Raw genomic sequence first — 22,202 nt, forward strand, 5'->3', positions numbered from 1 at the left:
CTGGGGATGGAGGCAACGCCCGAGTCGCTCCTGAGCTCGCACACTCCAATTGTATTAATAGCCAGGCACAAAACGTACTACGCACCAGAGCCTCTGAGCGCGCGAAAGTTTGCTTCGGCGCGATCTTCAACTTGAACTTCTTCGCTTATATAGCCCGCAAAGATGGCCTGGGAAGCCTACATTACCTCCAACCTGATGTGCCCGGTGGACTCAGAGGGAAACACTCTGGACAGCGCAGCGATTCTGGGCCTGGATGGCAGCTCAGTCTGGGCGAGCAGCGCCGCGTTTCAGGCGCTGAACGATGAGGAGGCCAGGAAGTTTGTTGCTGCATTCGATGACGTCTCCATTGCTTCGGTGATGCTTGCGGGTGCCAAGTACCTGAAGACTTCTGCAGACGGGACCATTTTCCGCGGCCGCAAGGACAAGAGCGGCTTTGTTGCTCGCAAGGGCGCCCAGTGCATCATTATTGGCTTCTACACGGATCCGCCGGTCTCCGCCCAGACCTGCAACAAGGTGGTGGAGGCTCTGGCTGACTACCTCGCGGACCAGGGGTACTAAACTTGACTTGGTGGGTGCAGTCTGTCGAGGGATGCAGGAGAGGAGGTTGCACACGTGCACGCGCAGTGTTGGTGGCGTCAAGGGGGGGCCTAGCCGGGGCCCACGAGTACACTGTGCGCTGGCAGTCACGGTTGGTTGGATGTGTGACGCGGTTGGATGCGGCCGCGGTTGGATGCGTGACGCGCATGCTGGGCACTGTCTTCCCAGAAAATTGCATGTTAGGGTAGAGATAGAGAGGCATGGAAAGTCTGGCCCTCTGTCTGTGGCAGGCAGGGAGTGGGCAGTAGCATCGCGGTTAAGTGCCTGCAACTGCAGTACAGCTTTGTGCCGTGTTGTAAAGCCAATGTGGTAGACAGAACGGAAGACACTCTGGTGGCGGAATATTAGGTAGCTGCAATCCGGCACCGCGAAGGCGGTGGGAGCAAGGTGCAGGAGGTGGCGGGTGCTCACGGCAGCGCGCTCACGAGCGGGGCTGCGTATTGGTGGCCAAGTGATGACATGATAAACTTTCGAGGCAGTAGGATTTGATGGATGCGTTTGGCCAGGGCCTGCTCGGCAGAGTGTGGGAGTGCCGAGGAGGTTGTAACAGGTCGAGATGTGTTTCGTGCCGAGCGTCACTGGGCTTCTGGGATTTTTAGTCAGGAAGGTAGATAGCAGAGACTTCAGTATCATGTATTGTGTCAGGGGTTGGGCGATTAGATGCCGGGCAAGCGATGACAAGTTTTCTGCTCGAAGGACCGAACATCGAACTTGTCGCCCAGACCCTCGCAGCACACAGCTATTCTTTCAAACACGCTTTATACAAAAACGATCATTGCACGTTCACGAAAACCACGATAAGACTCTGACACTCAAGAATGGCTCCGACCCAAGCGGGCCACGACACAGCCTACCTCAAAGAGACCGTAGGCGAGGCCCTCGCTCGGGGATGCGCAGCCGCTATTAGCGCACAGCCAAACGACCCCGTGGAGTATCTGGGCCTATGGCTGCTCAAGTAAGCGGGGTTGCATGCTTATCGTCTGCCTTATAAGGCATGCCTGTGCTAATCTTTGCATTGCAACTGCAGATACGTGAAAAATGCTGAAGTAGAAGGGAACTTTTATCGCGAGCGGCAACAGGATTTGCAAAAGAAGAAGGACCGACTGGTGAGTGAGCGTCGCACAGGAACCGCAGTACCACGTTTTAGGGGTATTGAGAAACCGTTCGCGTGGGTCCATGCGCGGTCGAAGGGGGTGAGGGTGGCCGCGGCCTGCGCGGGGGGTCTGCTGACACGCACGGCCTCGGGTGCTCCAACCGTCATACACCCACTTCCTGTCCTCTAGCGTTCTGCCCCACGGTCTCATGTGCCTAATGCCTACCGCGTCCATTCATCTGCCAAGGTCAAGGAGGCGCAGTCGGAGCAGGCAGCCAAGTCAGTCGCGCTCACGCGCAAGGAGGCCGCGGACGCGCTGGCGCTGGTGACCGCCGAGCCGCGCGAGCTACTGGAGGCCGCGGTGAAACTGGTCAAGCAGCACACAGCCGCAGGCGCAGCATATGCCGCCGTGGTAGCAGAGCCTGAGGAGCCGGACTGGGTGGCGCCAGAGGACGACGAGGCGGCGGCAGTGGAGACGGAGGACGAGGCCGCCGGCGGCGCCGCGCTCGCAGAGGGCGAGGAGCCGCCGCCGGAGCCCGAGCCGGAGCCGGAAGCGGCGCCGGAGGACGGCGAGGGCGATGCGCCCGCGCCCAAGATTCCGCGCCCCGTGGACTACAGCAAGAAGTACTTTGCCTACGTGGCCGCCAGTGCGGGGCAGGAGCACGTGCTTGAGGCCGACCTGTACCGCCCCGCGCCGCCGCCCGAGGACGCCGACGAGGACTTCAAGCCCGAGCCGCTGCCGTACAGCTTCCGCGTGCTGGACGAGAAGCTGCCCATGCTGTATGTGCCCAACGTGGCCGCCGAGGAGCGCGTCAAGTTCTTCCGCAAGTTCCCCAAGATAGGCTCCTACCAGGCCTGCGGCGTTGCGCTGCCGGCCAGCGGCGAGTTCAAGGCGCTGCTGGCGGCGGACACGCTGTTCCCGGAGGGCTCGGGCCAGCCGCTGAGTGCCGACGACCGCGACTTTGTGTGGGAGGTGTCGCAGTCGCTCAGCCGCGCGCTGGAGGCGGTGCAGGCGCGTGCCGCCGAGGCGCTGGCGGCCACCTCCGCGGCGGAGGCGGTGGAGGAGCTGAAGGCCAAGGTGGCGGAGCTGCGCGAGCAGGCGGCGGCAGAGGCCGCGGCGGCGGCGCCGCCGCCGCCTGCCGAGGGCGAGGAGGGTGAGGGCGAGGCGCCGCCGGCGGAGGAGGAGCCACCGGCGGAAGAGGAGGCGGAGGAGGAGGAGGAGGAGGCCGAGGAGGGGGCGGAGGAGGGTGCTGAGGAGGGCGAGGAGGGTGAGGAGGCGCCGCCCAAGCCCAAGAAGAAGAAGAAGGTGTTCAACCCCATTCCCGGGCTGCAGGCCGCCATTGAGAAGCTCACGGCCGCGGCGGAGGCCGCTACCGAGGCCGACGCGCGGGCGCAGGCCGCCGTGGCGCTGGAGAAGCAGGCGCTGGATGAGGTGGTGGCGTTGGCGAGCTCACACTCGGACGCGACGCTTTCCAGCCTGCGCAACATGCTGAGCGTGCCGCAGGGCACCTACCACGTGGTGAAGGCGCTGCTGCACCTGCTGGGCCGCCCCGCCGCCTCGTTCTCGACCTGGAAGCGCGCGCACAGCCACTTCAGCCCGCGGCTGTTTGAGGACATGGCCGCCTACGACGCAACGGCGGAGCGCGACATGGCGGTGTGGGGCCGCGTGCGCAGCTGCTACAAGGCGGCACCGGCGGCCAAGAAGCTGGTGAGCGCGGCGGGGTTGGGGGCTGCGGGGGAGCTGCGCGGTGTGCTGAGGGGAGATGCGGGGTGATGCAGGCTGTGGGGTCACAGGTTCTGGAAAAACACTCTTGGCCGGGCGGGAAGAGATTGAAGGGGGTTGCATGATTATGTGCTGCCAGTGATGCTTTCAAGCGATGCGTTGTGTGCCTGGTTGTGCCGCTGGGAGCGCTGTCACAGCATCCGGCTTTTCTTCCTGCTCTTGCCCTTGCCTTTCCACCTTCTGACAACACCCGGGCACGCTTTGCTTGTCCCTCCCTTTACAATCCCTCAGGACGCGGAGATGCCGAACACGCTGTTTGGCAGCGTGGCTCTGATGTACATCAAGCAGGTGCGGCGGGTGGCGCGCAAGGCAGTGCTGCAGCGGGAGCTGGCGGCCAAGCTGGCCAAGGCGCAGCAGGACCTGGCCGACAAGCAGGCGGCGCTGGTTGAGGCGGAGCGCGTCAAGGCCGAGCGGGAGGCAGAGGAGGCGCGCCTGGCCGCGGAGGCGGAGGCGGCCGCCGCCGCCGAGGCGGAGGCCGCTGCGCGGGCAGCGGCTGAGGCGGAGGCGGCAGCTGCCGCGGAGGCGGCGGCGGAGGCAGCGGCTGAGGCGGCTGCTGCAGCGGCAGAGGCGGCGGCGGAGGCCGGAGAGGGTGAGGCGGTGGCGGAGCGAGAGGCTGCTCCGGCTGAGGCCGAGGCTGCTCCGGCTGAGGGGGAGGCGGCGCCGCCGGCGGAGGGTGAGGGGGAAGCGCAGCCGGCCCAGGAGGGGTCGAACAGCTCGAGCAGCTCTAGTGACTCGTCGAGTTCGGAGGAGTCCAAGGCCGCTGCGGAGTAAGAAACCTAGGGCGAACTGCGCGAGGTGTTATTAAGGTGATGGGTGTGCGAAGGTGTGCTTGTGGGAGGGGGGCTATCACTGGCGGCGGTGTGTAGGGCAGCAGCGTTCGGTCTGTGTATATTGATTCTTGGCCCAGCAAAGCCGTGGCGGGGTTTCTTGCTTCTGAATTGCGAACCCGCCTCTTAGTGTGTACCGGTACTGTCAGCTATACTGCTTGCGATGGGAGTAGATGGGTAGGGACCAGAACCGATGAACGACTTCAAGCAGGTAGCCGACAATGGGCAGGGGGGCGGCCATGATGCGATGTAGACATTGGATGGCGAGGAATGGGTGGGACAGGAACAAGGTATCAGTGATCTGAGGCGCTTGCAGAACTGAAAGGCGCTCAGAGGAAGAACGGCTGTGTTGCTGGCAGGCGAATGTAAGCAACTTCGACTGTTTGGGTGTTCAACACGCATATGCCGCTGACATACTCTGGTGTGCCTAGCAACGTGCCGGTCCATACCCACTCCAGCTGTCCAAGGGTTTAGGCGACAATGTGCGTCACACATTACGGTGACATTAGCCTTCCAGCGACGTTGACTACGCGACCAGCTCATCTCTAACGCTCTCGCAGAATCCCGCTACGCGAAGCCTGGGTAATTGCTGCATGTCATGCCTTTTTCCCCTCCCGCACACTTGGCCTGGTCCAACACACCTACGCACTGAAGGCTACAGTTAGACACGCTTAACTGCTTAACTGCCAGTAGCACTAGGCAACCTTACGCATGCCGCTCTTCCTGCACAGCGGCTCCTCCTCAGCCATAAGTGTGGTGGCGTCGCACAATGTGCCTTCCACAGCCGCCAAAACTTCCCGTCATCCTACTAGCGAGCGCAACTCCAACAGTCTCTTAGACATTCAACCGGCATACATACCACATTCGTGTCCGCCACGAGTACTACAACGGGCACCTAGTTCCACCTGTCACTCCGTCAGCGGGGTATCCTATTTAAATCAGCTAGCTCCAGCTACACGCCTGCGGCAATGAGCTTGGGTTCCGGTGTGTCTCTCCCCCCCCCCGTGCTGCCCCAGGCTGTGTCCACAGCAAAGCCACCTCCATGCGTGTGTCCCTGCGTTTCCAGATATCTTGCTGTCTAGCTTACACAACGTGAGACGCGCACAAGAAGCATTAGCACATTCGCGTCCTCTCCATGCCGCCCTTCACACAAAACACACTCTCACTCACGGCTCCCGCTCTCCCACGCCGCATTCGAATGACATCGCCGGTTGCAGCGCCCCAAGCTCCACGACAGTCCCGACAGCTCCAAGAACAGGCAGTCGGTGTGCCCCTGCGCCGCCTGCAGTGCAACTAGCGCGGCTCCAGCAACACAGTGTCTGTGCCCTTGGCGGGCAGGAAGAAGGGGAAGAGGCGCTCGCAGCGCAGCAGCATGTCGGGCGTGTGCAGCCGCAGCCGGTACTTGCGCAGCACCATGGACAGCAGCAGCTTAACCTCCTGCAGGGCACGGGACATGCGGGGATGCCGTCCTAGCTTGAAAGCGAGCGTACCGTACCAAGACTAAATAGCGACCATGTTAAACTGCAGGTTGCCCTGCCGAGTGCATTGCCGAGTGCCCTGCTGACTGCCCTGCTGACTGCCGTGCAAGACCCGCAATCGTAACGTACCAGGTAAACCAGGTTCATGCCGATGCACAGGTGGGCCCCCGTGCCAAAGGTAAACATGTACCGCGGTCGTGTCTCCTCGCTGAGCCAGCGCTCGGGCCGGAACGCGCCCTCGAAGTTGTTGCGCCAGTCCATGTGGGCCGGCACGTCCACGCTCGTGTCGCCGTCCCACAGCACCGGGTCAATGTAGTGCATCAGGCCTGCGACATGCGTGGAGGTAAGGCGTCAGCCTGATTGGTAGCGCGACTGCGCATACCGTACACCAATTGCGGCTACTGCTGAGTGCTGCTGCTTAGGTTTGAGCCACATGCGCAGGCGGTACTGTATGTGTACGCCGCTCTGGGACCCGCAACTCACCCGCGTGGTACCAAACATACTCGCCTGCATGACAGCAGCAACAACGCAACAAACAGGCATTACTCATAGCCGGCCTGGCATGCTTAAGCTAGCTGCAGAGCACGCAGCCACCGCGTGCCTTGACCACCAATGCACAAGGCATAAGAAAAAAGTCTAGGTCCGAGCAGCGCATCCTCACCAGCCGGGACCGTGTAGCCGCCAACTTGCATGTCTGCGGTCAGCTTGCGGATGCCGCCGGCGGAGGCGGGCAGCAGCCGCATGCACTCCTTGAGCGTGGCGTCCATGTACGGCATGTGGCACGTGGCGGCGTAGCTCAACTCCTCGCCGTACTCCGCCATCACCTGCCGTACAGCAGGTGCGGCGAGTCAGTGTACGGTATGTGCACACACGTCGCCCGAGGCGGCTGGGTCATATGATTTCGCTGGCCTATCTGGCCACCCGCCATCCAGCCCTTGACAAATCCGGTATCGGATTACCGGCTCCACTGGCGTTTGAAAACAAGCTGCCGCACCACCGCCCCTGTTCAGCCCCAAGGAACACACCGAGTGTCGACCAGACTCCTCACCCAGCCCCGCTCGTGACGCACACGCACCTTCTTCTGCTCCTCGTACAGCTTGTCCTGCACGCGCGGGCTCATTGCCAGCAGCGTCCAGGTGTTGAAGAGCGCGAAGCGGGTTGTGTCGGCGCTGGCTACCAGCATGTGCAGCAGCGACATGGCGCCGTCCGCCAGCTCACTGGGCCTGCGGGCGGGCAGGCAGGCGGGCAGGCAGGCAGGCAGGCAGGCAGGCAGGCAGGCAGGCAGGCAGGCAGGCAGGCAGGCAGGCAGGCAGGCAGGCAGGCAGGCAGGCAGGCAGGCAGGCAGGCAGGCAGGCAGGCAGGCAGGCAGGCAGGCAGGCAGGCAGGCAGGCAGGCAGGCAGGCAGGCAGGCAGGCAGGCAGGCAGGGTGCAGGAATGTGAGGACGAGGGGCAGGGTGCCCGCAGAAGTCACGTATGGGCTGCTGGCATCAGGATAGAGGCAACATGGCAACATATGCCGTACTGTGACATCCGGATCAGAGCACAACAGGCATTGGCCCTGGCAAGCCCCAGACCCCGCACATAACCCACTTGAGCATCGCGCGGCCCATCAGCTGAGCCGTCATGATGGAGGGCGGCAGCACAGCCGGCCGCGAGCCGGGAGCCGCCGGCGTGGGCGCCCCCGCCGCCTTGCCTGACGGCTCCTCCTCCGCCGCCACCCCTGCCGGTTTGTCCCCTGTGGATGTGTGCTGGTCCAACACCGCGGCCGCGTACGCCTGCGGCGACTTGCCGATCGCCTCCCACTGCACGAAGGAGCACGAAGGAGCGCGGGCGGATATTGCCCTACTGTCCAGAGCGCTTCCAGCTTGGTACCCGCTGCGGGGCCTTGCCCCTCCAACCCACCACTAACTCTCGGCCAAGCTGTGCACACAACCCATTTGGTCAAGTATCCCCGTGCCCACCCATGACTCCATCGACCCACCTCTTGCACGAACTGCGCCTGCATGGCCGCCACGTCGGGCTGGCGCAGGAACACCTCCACCAACCGGGCACGTGCCGCCAGCGCCTTGGACAGAGTGCTACCGGGCAGGTTGAGCGGCAGGCCGTACAGGCCATCCAAGTAGTCCTCCACCTGCATACAGCGTGCCAAGTGCCCCAGCCACAACAAGGTGACGATGGAGTGGGGCTAAGCTGCGGGATTCGAGTGGAATATAGGGGAGCGTGAGCTGCGCTTGCATGCCTTGAAGCCCGTTTGTGGTGATTGTTGCGGTCAGGAACAGACCGAGTAGAGGCTGACGGCAACAGCCAGTGGTCGCAGGTCGCGGCAGCGGTGGGGCGAGGGGCCCGCTGTGCGTGCCGCGCGAGCGGCATGACTTTTGCTGCGTCCCACCTGGCTCTTGACCCAGGCGCGGTCGGTGCCATCCAGCAGCTTTATGTCCAGAATGACGTCCACCGCCAGGTCCACTCCCATCACGCGGGCCTGCACTTTTTGTTTGATTGCGTTGGGATCAGGATTGGTCAGTAGGGGCTCGGGATGGGCTACAGGTGCTGATGCAGATGCGGTATCGGATTTGCAGTGAAATAAGAGTAGGTGCTCGGGTTGAGGCGGGATAGCACTCACCGCGCGGAAGATGGTGACCTGCCCCTGCTCCTCCCACTTGCTCAGGTGCGACTGCATCAGCTGCAAGGAACGGCAGCAACCGACAGTCAAAGAAAGCTATGGACCAACAGCGAAAGGTCCCGGAAGCAAGCCCGCAGGTGGCAGGCACGACACACAGCAGGATCCCGGCCACTGGACTAAACAACCAACATATGCTTCCGTCCGCTTGTACCCCGGGCCCCACATGGCGCACCTGCGCGATCTTGGGGACCATGGCCGCCAGCCGCGGCGGCGCCAGAGTGGCCGAAAAGATCTTGCGCTGCATCATAGGCAGTGCACGAGAGTCATGAGCGAGGACCCCTACCGCGGTTGAGAAACTGGGAATCCCCCAGCAAGTGCGGCTTACCCAGGGCCCGTGGACGCCCGGCCTGTTGAGGAAGCTCTCAGCGGACCTGCATAAAGGCAGCAACACCGACGTGTACACGCACATGCCGCAGCCCTAAGGGTACTCCGCCACGGAATGATTATGTGCCGCATGCAGCCAGCCCCATGTACATCCCAACGGCAAACGCCCTCCCCGCACAACTCCGATTGTGCTCCTTTACCCCTCCAGCAACGCCCTGCGTAGACGTTCACTCACACGAGCCTCTGGAAGGCTTTGAAAGGAATCTCCAGATATGCGCCCTCATCCCGCAGCGGTCCGCGGAGTGCATCCAGGTCTGTGACCACCCAGATTCGCGAGCCGAGCATCATGGTGCGAAACACGCTGCCGTAGCGCCGGTACCTGTGCGGTGTTCATGTGCGATGAAGCTCATTCATACTGGTGGAAGGCCTGATGTTAATGGAGCGCGGGAGAAGAATTACACACCATCAGCCCGTCATGTTAGTGCTATCCCCCTGCATTTCGGGGGAAGCAGGGGACAACAGAATCGGTGCGCATGGAGAGAGAAGGTAGGGTTCAACAAAACAAATGTTGGATTACCACAAAGGCATGTTCGCAAAGGGAACCCAAGCCAGGGATGCACTTGAACGCACGCTGGCTGATGAAGCTAGCAGCAGTAACATTTTGCAAGCTGTTGTGCGGCTCTCAGACCTGTTACGCAAATGCATTCTTAAGGCTTGGAGGAACGCAGGGCATGGAGCGGGAGCTAAGAGTGGGCAGAGCGCGCCGTGGTGGAATGATGTATGAGTGGGGGGCGTCAACGGGGGGTCCTGGGGCTAACTAAGTAACTATGAGCGCCAAGGGTAGGAGCTGGGACGAGTACACAGCCCTCAGGGAAGCCAGCAGATTTTACATTACTGTGGAGTGAAGCATGAAGCAAGGGCTAGGAATGAGCACCGTGAATGAGCACCGAGCCCTGAAGGAGCACACAGAAACGTGTTGTACAAACCCACGCAAGCTATGGCAACTGCCGAAGGTTCGAGGCTTGGTGGGAGATTTTGCACTAGACGACGAACTCTACAACTCGGATGTGCACCCAGAAACTGCCTATACACGAGCCGAAGAAGAGCTGCTTATCCTGTGCAGTAACGTGTGTGTGTGTGGGGGGGGGCTCGGGTTTTGGTTGGCAGTTGGTGCAGGCGGTGCCTTGTGTGCGGGAATCGCAGTGTATCTACGCAAGGGAGAGGCAGGTGATCATATCAATCATTGTGGTATTGCGGTTGGGGGCACGTTGGCCAAGCGCCAGTTCTGGTGCCGCGACTGAAGGGCGGCACCCGTGTCAGGTGGCTTTCAGGGCTGGGTACAGCACGGCGCACATCTACCTGTTTGCAATAAGGCACCTCATGCACAAACACAGCGCACTGGGGCACCCCCCCCCCCTCTGTACATAAGCCAGATTGTTCTTGAGAAGGCATATGATGATGAACGACGATGGCACGACTTGGTCCAATCCCGTGGAAATCCCCAGAAGAACTGCCTTGGATAAAATACATATAATGCGCCGCACCTAACATCCAGTCATTTTCCAAAGATCATTTGCCAATCAAACTCTCATTCTCAAACCATAAAGCCTACGTGCAAACCTAGGCGTCACAGCGCCCTGACACCCCACGCCACCCTCTCGTGCTTGTATTTTTCTTAAGCAGAAGTATAGAAGGCTTGTGCGATTGTTTCTATCGTGCTAGGTGAGACTCAGGAACCGCGCCGTGTCCTCTTTACGGGCTGTATTCCCTTGAGATTGGGGCATTTCTTTTGTCTCACTTCCCAGGTATGGAGTTCAAGGGGTCCGCTTCGCTGCACAACAATGACATCAACGTGCTGAGGAACGTTTATGGCGGCATGGATATGCGCATTGAACGCGTCACAGCGAGCATCGGACGTGTCTACCTGGTGGACCAGGGCGGAAACAAGCAGCAGCTCCCCGTGGATGCGCAAGGCCAGCTCGTTGTCACCGTGGTGGACAACACCAACACCCAGATCCCTCCTCACAACGACGAGTTTCTATTTATGTTCGCGGACAGCTTCATCGTGAGCGTGAACGGCGTCATGCTGATGCGCCTCGACCAGCAGCGGCAGCACGCCATTCGCGCTCCGCAGACCCTCGTGCACGAGATTCTGGAGGCCTAATTCCCCCCCTCCCCCACATACCTAATTCGCCAGGCGTGGCGAAATTCTGTGCAGGGGTTTGTCCCTCTCCTGCACGCAGCACGCCCCTCCTACTACATCATACTACGCAAACGCACTGGTGTGGATAGCTGGACGCATTGGTATCTCAGCGACCGCCCCCCCCCACACACCTCCTCGCTCCTCGGCCCTGCGGGAGGACATCCTCCCCCCCTGCACCCCCTCTCCCAAGCTTCCCAAGATACATGCTTCGGCGCCAGGTTCGCGTGAGCTGGCATGTGGGGATGTATCCGATGGGAGGAGGAGCAGGGGGGAGGGTGCCCCTAAGACGTTTGTCGACGACAGCAAACGTGGGTGCAGGCAATGGCAGCATCATATCAGTTGGCACTTTTTGATGGGCGCCGGGGTTAAGTTGAAGGCACGAGCTATGGTGCTCACGACTGCACAGTTGACAACGCGCTACAAATTAAGTGGAGGACGTATTCCTGTTCCACACGATGGTGGCACAAGCTGCGGGGGTCCGCATGCCCAGCTTTACGCTGAGTTTGCAATGCACCCCATATGCATATGCATTGGGCGCACATGGTGTTCTGTTTCTGAGAGAATCACTTGCATCACGTATTCCTAGAAGATGCCGCAGCTACTGCAGCTGCAGGGGGCTTCGAAGGCATGTGCTGGGTGAGCAAGATTGACCGGATCTGCAAAAGGCTTGGCTACGGCTAGTGCGCAGTAGGCCCGCAGGGCACAGGCGCGTTATTGGAGACGTTGCTGCGCCTAGGGCTGCCGGTTGGTAATTTGATGGACAACTTTGCCAACATGCTTATGGGTGAATGGCAGGCGGAGAGCATATGCGCTGACCCTCGGGCTTTCCGTGAAAGTGGAGTTTATACTGAAGGTGTCCCAGCAGCTAAGATGTGCCGCTGTGCGCGGCCGATGGGTGTGCCGTATGAGGGGTGCCGTCCGTGCCGTCCATTGATCATGCTCGTGCTCATGCAGAGCCTGATGTTGCAGGCTGAGGTATGTGGGCTGGTGTAGGTAAAGAGGGAGAGGGAGTGTGCGCTGTAGCGTTGTGTGTGTTATGTGTACTGGGTGCTCAGAACGTACAGCGTGTGGGGCAAGCCCGCAAGTGTTGCGCCCCCTGGTGCTCCCGACGAGGAGTTGCTGCTGGTGCTTTGGTCACAGTAATGAGTCGTAGCACAGGCATGTAACTCGCTCGCCTCCTGCTGCCGCCTTTTGCTGAAAGCGACAGCATGTAATCGGCAGTGAAATCGGCGCATCGCTGCCGCACGCGGTCGCTCTTCACTCACCTGTCCCAGAACATCTTGACAGGATTGCCAGCGGCCATAAGAACGCCATCGCCCAACAGGGGGACGTGCAGCAGCGGGCCAGGGGGGAGCTTCTTAGCGCCCTTGCCGAAAGAGCGGTAGATTGCGAATGTGACATATAAACCAGCCACAAAGCTCGAAAACAATGCTAGAGACCATGTAAGAGGCGTCTGAGCCGAAGGCTCGAAAGTTGCGAGTCCTGCCATCTCGCGGTTCGGCCCTGCGGCCGCGCTGTGCGCACAATCTAATGTGGCACGTGTGCCGAGTGGATTTGTACAGTATAGGCGCTCAAAGTGGAGAACACGGTACCCAACCGCCGTGCTCATCTCAGCGCCAGCAGTTAATACACTTCTGCGAGCCCCATTGCCCCTAGGTCGCCGTGCCGGGCTTACGCTTCTTCGCTACCGCTCACTCAGATGCATGTATGTTAACACGTAATCCATCACATCTTAATACCTCTACCAGTCCTCCTCTAGCATCAGAGCGTCGGCCTCATCCGCGTACTCGCTACCCACTGCCAGGGCCAGCACGCCGCTCCCGCCGCCAGCTCCCCCTGCCTCCGCCTCCACCTCTGCCTCCGCCTGAGCCTCTGCCACACTTTCCATCAGCAGCTCAGACTGGCATGCTACAGCGCCACCTTTACCTGCCGTCAGCGCCGCTGCGGTAAAGGGCGCTTTCGTATCCACCCTTGCGCGCTTCGCTGCTCGCTCCTCCTGTTCCGCAGGGCCCTCCATGCGCATGGCACCGCCGCCGGTGACGGCGACCGCGTGCTGTGACAACGCACTGGGCTCTAGCGGCGCTGGCACATGCTCCGTGCCTATGACCTTCGTGGGCATAGCGCTTGATCCAGCTCCTGGGCCCACAGTAGCAGCGGTCGCCTCGCGCCCGTCCGCCCCCATGGTGCCCATGGCGTCAAGCTCCTCAAGGTCGATGTCGGAGTCAGAGAGCTGCGGCCTTGCTGCGGCCGGCTTGAGCGCGTCACGGGCCACTGCTGCAAGATGCAGATCAATGGCGCCGGCTGGCATGGAACAGGCGGTAGTAGTTGCCGCTGTGGCTGCAAGGGGCTGGGGAGGTGTGGTTGCAGTTGCGCCACCTGAGGCGGCGGCACCAGTGACGGACGCGGTGGCGGCAGGCGCGGCCACACCGGCAGCGTCTGGCGCCACCTGGATCCGACCCGCGACTGGCAGAGCGCTACTGGTCGCGTCAGCTGCCCCTGTGGTAGTGCCAGCCTCCGAATCTGCGGTAACGACTGCGCTGTCCGCAGCTGCCGGTTTGGCCGGCTGCACCTGGGCTTTCTGCTCACCCGCCGGCGCCGCGTTGCGTCCTTGCTCTCCCATGCCCGTATCCTCCGCCAAGCCTTGCAGATGCTCCCGCTCTTGCTGCGGGCCGTCAGGTGGCAGCAGCGGCACCGCCGCCGGCACCGCTGGTGGGTGCAGCAGCAGCGGTGGCGGAGGCCGCGGCAGCGGCAGCGGCACGTCGGGGGCTGGCGAGCAGCTGGGCGGCGGCCCCTGCACCCCTGGTGAGCGGTCAAGCGGGTCTGCTTGTTCCGGCAGTGGCGAGAGGTCATCCTCGTCAGCCACGGTCCCATCACCTGAGTGTGCCTGAATCCCCGGGTCCGCCTGCACCAGTCTCGTGCTGTCAGCGCTCGCCGCCGCCGGGTTGGTCGCCGGAGTTCTGCAGGATGCCTGCGGCGGCGGCGACGGCCCGGGTGCAGCCTGTGGTGTGTGGAGCTGCGCGGTGCGCTCCATTTGTGAAGCGGGGCCGCCACCATCAGCAGCTGTTCCTTCTGCTGGCGCAGTGGCAAGGTTAGCGGAGTCCGTCTCGTCCACCTGCTGAGCTGGGACTACAGCCGCCCGATGCGTGTCAGCGTCACCGCCCGCCTGCGTGGCGTCCCGCCAGCCCTCCGGTAGCATCGGCAAGACTTGACCATGCCACCCAGCCGCGCCGCCCCGACTCGTGCCCTCGCCGCCATCACCACACACGCCGTGCTCGCCGCCGCCGCCGCTGCTGCCCAACACTCGCCTAATTACAGGCGGCGGCAGCTGGCTGGCGAGAGCGGGGTCGGGCTGACCGCCGTAGCATTCGGACAGCTCCGAAGCCTGCGAGCATTCCGCTGACCGCGCCCGCTGCACGGCAGCACCCTGATCGGGAGTCGGACCGGCGCCAAGCACTGCGGGCGGGCGGGCCTGACTGCTGCCCCGCAGGCTCGCGCAGTCAGGCCCGAGCCGGGCTGGCGGACTGGTGACCCTTGACTGCCTGGCGGCCCCAGCAGGTTGCGAAGGCGGGCGCTCAAGTTGTGGTGAGCTACTGCCAGCCACAGCTGCAGCGGCGGGTCCCAAGACTACCGCCTCGTCCAGCTGGGCGTGATGCTCTTGCGCCGTAGCCTGCGGCTGCTCCCCGAAAAGTGGTACTCGTGGGGAGCTGCCCGGCTGGCTTCTGACCACAGTTGCTGTGCCTGTCACACCCGGCCGTGCCTCGCCAGCATCGCTATCACGGAGCGTGCCTGGTCCGAGACCGAGGATGCACGCCGGCCCCGCATGAGCCATGCTTGGTCCGCCAGAGGCGTGATGCTGCCTTGCAGCGCCAGAAGCTGTAGGTGAAGCTGCTTTGCCCGGTGAGGCTGCTGCAGCCGCTGCAGCACTTGCTATTGCCGCTGTGCTGCTTTTGATTTGCGCAGCAGCATCAGACATAGCAACAGCAGGTGCAGCGCCCGTGCCCTCGGAGCACGGTGAGGCTGGCACACACGCCCTGGACGAGACAGCTGCTACTGTGGGCTCAGCATCTGCGGCTGTGCAGGAGCGCTCGCGCGGCGGCCGCGCTTCGGCATTTTGTACATCCCGCTCTGCTACAGCCGAAGCATCACCTGGGTCGCTGCCGCGAGGCTGCTGCAGGCGCGGTGGCGGATCTTCCAGCGCCATCGGTGGCTGAGTAGTCTGCTGCTTCTGCTCCGCCTCCTCCTGCTCCTGCCCTGCCATCTCCTCGTGCTCGTGCTGCGCTCCGCGTGACTGCACGGAAGCGCTGGCAGCTACTCCACAAAGCTCCTGCCCCGGTCCCGAGGTCCGGGACATGGGTTGCGACAGCGGCTCAGCAGCAGACCGCTGGTCCTGATCATGACGCTGGCAGGAAGGCATGGGTGGGTCAATGGGATGCTCCGGGGCAGCAGCTTGCGCGCTGGCAGGCGCCGCAGCGGCACCGTGCTCCTCAATAGAAAGCTGTGGAAGAGGGTGCTGCTGCACGCAGGACTGTTCTGCTGGCTTGGGCTGCCGGAGTGCTGCTTGAGCAAGCGGCGGCAGCAACGGAGCCGGAAGCGGACTCTGCGCCTGGCGGCGAGTAGCCCTGCATGAGGCAGATGGCGGCGATGCGACTACCGCGGCTGCCGCGGCAGTAGCAGCCCTGTGCCTGCCGCGACAGTCGCGCCCAGCTACGCTGAGGAGGATCTCCGAGAACACCTGCGAAACAGGGTGCAGGTTAGCTGGGTGAGCGGCGTGGCACTTCAGGTTGAAGAGCGTGCGTAGATGCAGAGGCCGCATCGACGCTTTCCTTGCTCACCGTCTGAAGGGCGCTGGCTTCAGCCGCCTCATCGCCGCTGTCATGCGCGTGCCCACTGCAAAGGTAGGCACTGGCATTCTCAGCTCCATCGTCCTCCAGCTGCCTCAGGCCGCTGGCTAGTTCAAGCAGCAGCTCCCCGCTTGCGCCTCCGCTGCCGGCACAACCCGCTGCCGTCATTGCCGAAACCTCCTGCAGCCGGTTCCGCAGCGCCTCCGCAATCGCGGTGTTGAGGCACGCGGTCCACAAGAAGTGCAGCTGTGTTAGCGGGTAGCGGTAACAGGCGGCGCCTGCCGCGGATGCCGCCGCAGCTGGTCCTAGCGCTGTCCCGGGTGCTGCTGCCGGCTGCGCGCCGCCGTGAGCATGCAGTTGCGTGGCAACCTCGACGGCGCGCTTGCACACGATGAGCCGCAGGTTGGGGGAGCCCTCAATGTATAGCCGCCTGATCGCCTGTGCGTTGCAAGCCATACCAGGCAGGTGGAGAATGAGAGGGTTGTGTCGTCATGGCGGGCTGGGATGACGTGTATCGTACTACACGGGCGCCGGTGGGTACAACCATTGCGTGCAGCGCTTACAGCAGCCTACAGGGTGCGTTCGTCTCAGAACTCACCCTGGCCACCAGCTCCACATCCACCGCGGTGTGCCCGTCAGAACCACCGAGCGACTGGCTCGCATCGCCACCGGGTGCCGGCGTCGGCGGCGCGGGCAGCTCCTTCCGAATGCAAAAGCTTAGCAAGGCGCATCCGGGTCGGCTACAGTGCCAGGGCACGTCCGGCGCCAAGCACAGCGAGGCCAACGCTTCCAGCCGCCGGCCGCACACCGCCGGCTCATCCACGAGCGCCTACAGGGCAGCCCGGTAGCAGTATAGGTACGGCCAAGACGTCCAGCTTGCTCAAGTCAATTTGATTGCAGAGTCCGATCTACCGTATGTACGTGGCACCGGTGTTGTAGCACCCAGGCAACCCACCTGCAACAGAGTCCGCTGCTCCGCCTCGTCCTGCGCGAACGTCGCGGCCACGAAGCGCAGCTGCAGCACCGCCGCGCGCATGGCCGCGCCTCCTCCGCCCCCACCGCAGCCGCTGCCGCCGGCTCCTGTTGCAGCTGCGCTGGGCCCAAGATCCTTGGAGCGCATGCCGCCGGCGCACCGGCAGCCCTCTAGCAGCTGCTGGGCTTCAACCACCAGTGCCGTGTCGGGCGGCGGCGCCATGGCCAGCGCCGCGCCAGCTGCAGGCGGGCCCAAGGGAGCCGCAGTAGCCGCCAGAGCACGTGTTGCGTAGGACTCCAGCATGCCCGCCGCCACCGCGACCACGACCGGCTAGGGGAGATGGGGAGGAGAGGGAACATGGAAAAAGAGACGGTCAGTTTGGTGCCTGCTTCAGTTCCTGGCCTGTCATCCAACTCCCATAAGCACCCAAGCAGCCAGCTCAATGCAAACACACCTGCAGTTGTCTTTGCGCAGCATCAGACGCAGCCTGCTGTTGGCCCAACTCTTCCCGACCAGCAGGGCCCCGCGTTGAGATGTCCGCTGCCGCGGCGCTCTGTAGCAGCAGCGCGGAGTCCAGCTGCTGCGCCACTCGCATCGCCGCCGCGGCCATACGCCACTCCGTTTCGGCCGGCGGCCGCCCCCGATACGCTGGTGGCAGCGATACAGCCGTGTGCGTACTGCTGTGAACAGCTCTGTCGAACTGCTCAGTCAATTCGTTGCCGACCGCCACGAGCTGCCGTGCAGCGCCATCGCCGCTTAGAAGGGCGTCGTAGCTCAGCCGCACAGCGACGTCTCGCAGCCACGATAGGGAAGCCTGTGGCACACGGGTGCGCAGCGTAACGGTAAGTTGGTGGTGATAGCTCTATCGTAAATGTCATGAGAAACCCTTGTGTTCACCTGCGCCTGTGCAGCCAGTGGGGCGGCAACCACGTCAGACAGTCGGCAGCAGAGCCAGCGCAAGTCGCGCAACACCGCTGCCCCGGTAGCTTGCGGCAGAGCCGGCCCATCTCCAGCGGCGCCCGCGGCAGCGGCACGGCGCCCGCCGTTCGCGCTGCGTGGAACGGTTTGTGCTGCAGCAGCCAGGCGGCCTGCGATGCAGTCGCGCGTGAGTGCAACGGCTGCATGCAGGGCGTTGCCAGCGGCTGCTGCTGCTGCTGCGGATGCGGCGGCGTGCAGCGGCGGCGGGCCCAGATGCCGCACCGCCAGCTCAGTAGCGGCGACTGCCACCCCGAAACGCTGGGCGCGCATGGCAATGTCGTATGCGACCTGCGCGGCATGCGGAGCCACAGAATCTTGATGCAACCACCTTTTACCATGCGCATGTTACGCAGCATAGCCACCGTTTTTATTCGCAACCATCGCTTACCGCCAGGTGGGATAGCTCGAAGTCACAGCACCGCGGCAGCTGCTGCACCAGCTGCACGGCCTCGCCGTCAACGGCGGTTCCGGCCCCGGCTCCACGGCCCTGCGCACCCGCTGCACGCTCCGCATCCTCCTCTGCCGCCGCATCCCTGCCCCACCCCGACAATCCCTGGCTTTCACGCTGCGTTCCCTCGCCCAGCTGCTCCTCACGCCCGCCACCACCCGCCTGCGCCTGAAGCTTCAGCGCCAGCACCAGCCGCAACCGCAGCAGCACGTGCGCCGCCGTATGCGGTTCCACCGCCTCCGCCAGGTCCAGGTACCCGAGCGCGCGGCCTGGCTGACCCAGCGCGGCGTAGCAGGCGCTCAGCATGCGCGCGGTGCGGCAGTAGGGCGCGCCGCCGCCGCCGGAGGCGTACAGCAGCGCCGCGGCGAACAGGCGCGCGGCGCCGGCGTGCTCAGCCTGCGCAGCGGGTGCACAGCCGCAACGACGGCACACGATGCGTGTTTATGGAGCTATGCACGCGTGGCGCGTACGCGTGCGGTAAGGATGAGCTGCTGGGGTAATAATATGCCTGTATGGTTCCAACACATTACCTGTTGGAAGGCCGCCGCAGCACGCGCGTACAGCATCCCATACACACGCACTCGCGGGCTGCCGCGTGGCCCCGCGCCGCCGGAAGCCCCAGCACCGCTCTGGCTACTGATGCTGGTGTTGCACACGGCCGCCACCACTTCATCAACGGCCAGCAGCGACAGCAGCATCTGCTCCGCGGTGCTGCCCTGTGTGTGCAAGGGGAACGGGAGTTGCAAACATGCATGGCGCTGTGTGCCTGCTGCTGGGTCCGTGACCATGTTGATGAAGATGCGCACACCTTGCATCACCCACTTCACCCTACCTCGTGAGCAAACAGGGCCGATGACACCTGCACTACTAGCTCCGCCCCGGCCGCCGCGTCCCACGCGCCGCCTCCTGGCGGAGATGCAGCGCGAGGCCCCCCACCGAGCGCGCCCGTGGCATCCTGCCCGTCGCGGCAGCGCTCCAGGCATGCTAGCAGGCAGGAGGTGAGGTGCGGCATGCTGATGGAAAGCTGGGCAAGGTGGGCGCTGTCGAGAAGCCGGGAAAAGGCGGCCTGCAAGGATCAAGTTGAAGCCGGGAGCACGAAGGTCTCGAGGCGGCCCGTGCTCGGGGACACGAACACGCGGCAAAGATGTGTCTTGCCGGCCCCATGAACAAACAACTGCCCTACCCACCTTCATGGCGGCAGGCGTGCACGCCGGGTGTGGCTGCACCCGGGCCGCCACCAGCGCCGCCGCCTCCACCACCCGCCCTAGCTTCACGTGTGCCTGCACGCTCAGCAGCAGCACGTCCAGGGGCAGTCCGGCCTCCGCCTCCGCTGCACCCGACCCCGTTCCACCATTGCCGCTTGAGCCGCCTTCAGCTGCGTTTGGCACTGCGATCTCGGCAAAGGCGCGCACGTACGACAGCGCTGCCTGGTAGCTGCCAGTGCGCAGGCAGGTGCTGATAAGGAAGCGCAGCACCTGCTGCCGCGTCTCCACCAGCGCTGCCAACCGCTCCGTCGCCGCGCCGTCGTTGCCGCCAGCCGCGCGCCTCCGCCCCTCAGCCTCCGCTGCCGCCTCCACCACATCCAAGGCTTCAGCCAGCAGCGCCATCGCGTCGCCGTGTGCATGCTGCTGCTGGGCCGAGTGCTGCTGCCGGCTGCTGCTGCCGCCTGCTGACGCCGGCAGCACCGCCGCCTCAATCTCGGCCCCATCGGCCACGCCGGCGCCGAGCCGGATGGCGGCGGCGTCCGTGAGGATGGCCACGCACGTGAGCGTGGTGGCCACGCCCAGTCCCGGCGGCGTGTGCGGGCTGGTGGCGAGCCGCCGCAGCTGGCTGCGCAGGTTGGCGCTCAGCGCCTGGATGGACCAGTGAGGGCGGACCAGAGCAGAGAGTCCCGGTCAGCGAAAGGGTCCTTGCATCATGTACTGCGCAGACGCCAGCACAGCGAAATGGAAGCTGTTGCGCATGCACGCATGCGTGTCCGGCGCTGCTCAACAGCGCAGCTGCTCACCTGCTGTCCCTCCGCCAGCGCCAGCCGCAGGCTCTCCACCAGCACGTCCACCTCCACCTGTAGATACTCCTCACAGCCCAGCCCCAGGCCCAGCCACGGCGGCTGCCCGCTGCCTGCCTCGCTCCCGCCAACGCCGCTCCAACCGCCCTCCTCCGCGGCGGTGCCGCTGACCTCGCCCACGCCCTCAGCGTCCGCGCCGACGTCAGCACCGGCATTGCTGTCCTGTGACAGAGACGCAGCGCCAGCAGGCGCGGCGAGGCGCGCTCGCTTTGGACGCGGCCGCTGCCCCGATGCCGTCTCCTCCGCCGCCTGCGCCTGCAGCTGCCCTAGCCCCTCTCGCGCCCGCACCAGGAACCAGCCTGCGGGAGCGCAGCGGCCCAGAGCCAGCCAAGCGCGGCCCATCTGCACTTGCAACACCAGAGACGGCGCGTCAGCAGCTACGGTAATCGTATCAACGAAAGGGCTGCACTGGCATCAGGGCAACTTTCTATCCTCAGTCGCACCTGGTGGAAGAAGCGCACGCGCTGAAGCAGCTGGGCGCCGCTGCAGCCTCCTCCCACCGCCGCGCCTAGACCCGCCACCGGCTCGGAGGCAACTTCATGGATGGCGCTGTTGGAGATGGGCATTCACAGAGGATAATTACTTACAAGGCCGGTAGCTAAAACATCGCATACAGGTTGCCGTTGATGGTGAAAGCACGCAGATGACTCGCTTAAGGAAGGGGAAGCAGCACGCAGACCTGCACACAGCCAATGGATCTCTCACCTGCCGAGGCCGTGAAGCAGCTGTGACTGCTCGTCCGCGCGCACCAGCGGCGTGTCACCCGGAGGAGTGGCGACCGTTGCGGCTACTGCGGCTTCCTATACACGCATGCAAACCAGTAACATTGGGTTTAGAGACTTAAACTCACCGGCGAGTCCTACATTTCATGCACACCGTATGCACACCGCTGTCTGCGGGTCAAGCGAATCCACCCACCCAGCACGCGGCGCTTAGCCGCCATACGTCCTCCCGGTCCGCTGCTGTCAGCGCTGCCCCTCCGCAAGCCCCAACCTTCACAAGCGCGTCCTGTACGGCTGCTGCCACGGACTGAAGTTGCTGCAGCGACTCTGCCGACAGCAGCACGGCCGGTGCGCCACCGCCGCTGTCAATCGCATCACCAGATGCCGCTGCGGATGTCTGACCTACATCGCAAGCGGCCCCGGAGCCGCTCCTGAGCCGCGCACCCAGTGGCGCCAGTGGCGCCAGGCGTGAGGGGAACACGGTCAGTGCGTAGTTGAGCAGCGTGCGGTGGCGTGGCGCCGCCGGCGCGCCTGCAGGTGGTGGCTGCGACGATGACTGCACCGGCTGCTGTGGCGGCGGCTGGGCTGCTACTGCGGGTGAGCGTCCGGCCGTGGAGGGCGGCGGTGGTTTCCCCATCTGGGTCGGCTGTAGTGGCCTAGGGCCGCCGTGTCCATATGGCATTTGGGTCTGCGGCGTAACGCCACCAGGCAGCGGCGGCAGCAGGCCGCGAGCCGACCCAGATGGCGCTGCCGCCGTGCGTGGCCGCGGTGGTTGGGCAACCGGCCCCAAAGGCGCGCCAGGCCCCTTCACGGGCGCAGCGCCTGCATCCGCTGCCTTCGCGGCACCGCCGGCTGACACCGCCTGTAGCGGCGCGGCGGGAGGCATGCGTGAGGGCGCCCTCGACGCAAGCGAGAGCGCCGGGTTGGCAGCGTCAGCTGGTTGCGCCGCAGCAACGCCACCAAGCGTGGTGCAATGGCTGCTTTGCGCCCGCTGCAAGGCTGCTGATCCAGCGCCAGGGCTCGCGCCGCGTGACCCACCGGGGCTGCTCGCGAAAGAGGGCAGGCGCGGGCATGCAATGCTGCGGTGCGACTTGGGCGCCGCAGCTGCAGCCATGTTGCTAGGGCTTGGGAGACCTGCTGACGCTAAGTTTGCGAGGCTGCCGGCTGCGAGCCTCCTTCCGCGGCCG

At 64.0% G+C, this 22,202-nt stretch overlaps 5 protein-coding genes across 5 annotated transcripts; 3 read left to right on the forward strand and 2 right to left on the reverse strand.

Annotated features, from left to right (window-relative positions):
• Positions 1-34: 34 nt before the first annotated feature.
• On the forward strand, positions 35-1,158 carry CHLRE_10g427250v5 (uncharacterized protein). Its single transcript, XM_043066575.1, has one exon. It carries the CDS (start codon positions 163-165, stop codon positions 556-558), a length of 396 nt encoding a protein of 131 aa, XP_042919972.1. The 5' UTR covers positions 35-162; the 3' UTR covers positions 559-1,158.
• A 46-nt stretch (positions 1,159-1,204) lies between these two features.
• Positions 1,205-4,681, forward strand: CHLRE_10g427300v5 (uncharacterized protein). The gene is made up of 4 exons (XM_001702666.2): positions 1,205-1,552; positions 1,625-1,703; positions 1,938-3,398; positions 3,705-4,681. Exons 1-4 carry the CDS (start codon positions 1,416-1,418, stop codon positions 4,242-4,244), a joined length of 2,217 nt encoding a protein of 738 aa, XP_001702718.1. The 5' UTR covers positions 1,205-1,415; the 3' UTR covers positions 4,245-4,681.
• A 7-nt stretch (positions 4,682-4,688) lies between these two features.
• Positions 4,689-10,144, reverse strand: CHLRE_10g427350v5 (uncharacterized protein). The gene is made up of 13 exons (XM_043066576.1): positions 9,360-10,144; positions 9,018-9,161; positions 8,784-8,829; positions 8,631-8,696; positions 8,399-8,458; positions 8,168-8,257; positions 7,760-7,909; positions 7,369-7,580; positions 6,854-7,001; positions 6,440-6,602; positions 6,262-6,285; positions 5,908-6,104; positions 4,689-5,737 (listed from the first exon to the last, which is right to left on the reverse strand). The coding sequence occupies exons 1-13, from the start codon at positions 9,368-9,370 to the stop codon at positions 5,594-5,596; spliced, it is 1,455 nt and encodes a 484-aa protein (XP_042919973.1). The 5' UTR covers positions 9,371-10,144; the 3' UTR covers positions 4,689-5,593.
• A 100-nt stretch (positions 10,145-10,244) lies between these two features.
• On the forward strand, positions 10,245-12,163 carry CHLRE_10g427400v5 (uncharacterized protein). The gene is made up of 2 exons (XM_043066577.1): positions 10,245-10,504; positions 10,588-12,163. The coding sequence occupies exon 2, from the start codon at positions 10,590-10,592 to the stop codon at positions 10,944-10,946; it is 357 nt and encodes a 118-aa protein (XP_042919974.1). The 5' UTR covers positions 10,245-10,504; positions 10,588-10,589; the 3' UTR covers positions 10,947-12,163.
• Positions 12,164-12,168: 5 nt separating this feature from the next.
• Positions 12,169-22,154, reverse strand: CHLRE_10g427453v5 (uncharacterized protein). Its single transcript, XM_043066578.1, has 14 exons — positions 21,212-22,154; positions 20,999-21,093; positions 20,737-20,842; positions 20,234-20,635; positions 19,413-20,078; positions 19,058-19,291; positions 18,756-18,941; positions 18,166-18,621; positions 17,697-18,065; positions 17,254-17,613; positions 16,782-17,129; positions 16,425-16,655; positions 15,818-16,264; positions 12,169-15,717 (listed from the first exon to the last, which is right to left on the reverse strand). The coding sequence occupies exons 1-14, from the start codon at positions 22,127-22,129 to the stop codon at positions 12,727-12,729; spliced, it is 7,809 nt and encodes a 2,602-aa protein (XP_042919975.1). The 5' UTR covers positions 22,130-22,154; the 3' UTR covers positions 12,169-12,726.
• Between the last annotated feature and the right edge of the window lie 48 nt (positions 22,155-22,202).

This window comes from Chlamydomonas reinhardtii, chromosome 10 (assembly GCF_000002595.2).
Source record: "Chlamydomonas reinhardtii strain CC-503 cw92 mt+ chromosome 10, whole genome shotgun sequence".
Taxonomy (NCBI): Eukaryota; Viridiplantae; Chlorophyta; class Chlorophyceae; order Chlamydomonadales; family Chlamydomonadaceae; genus Chlamydomonas; species Chlamydomonas reinhardtii.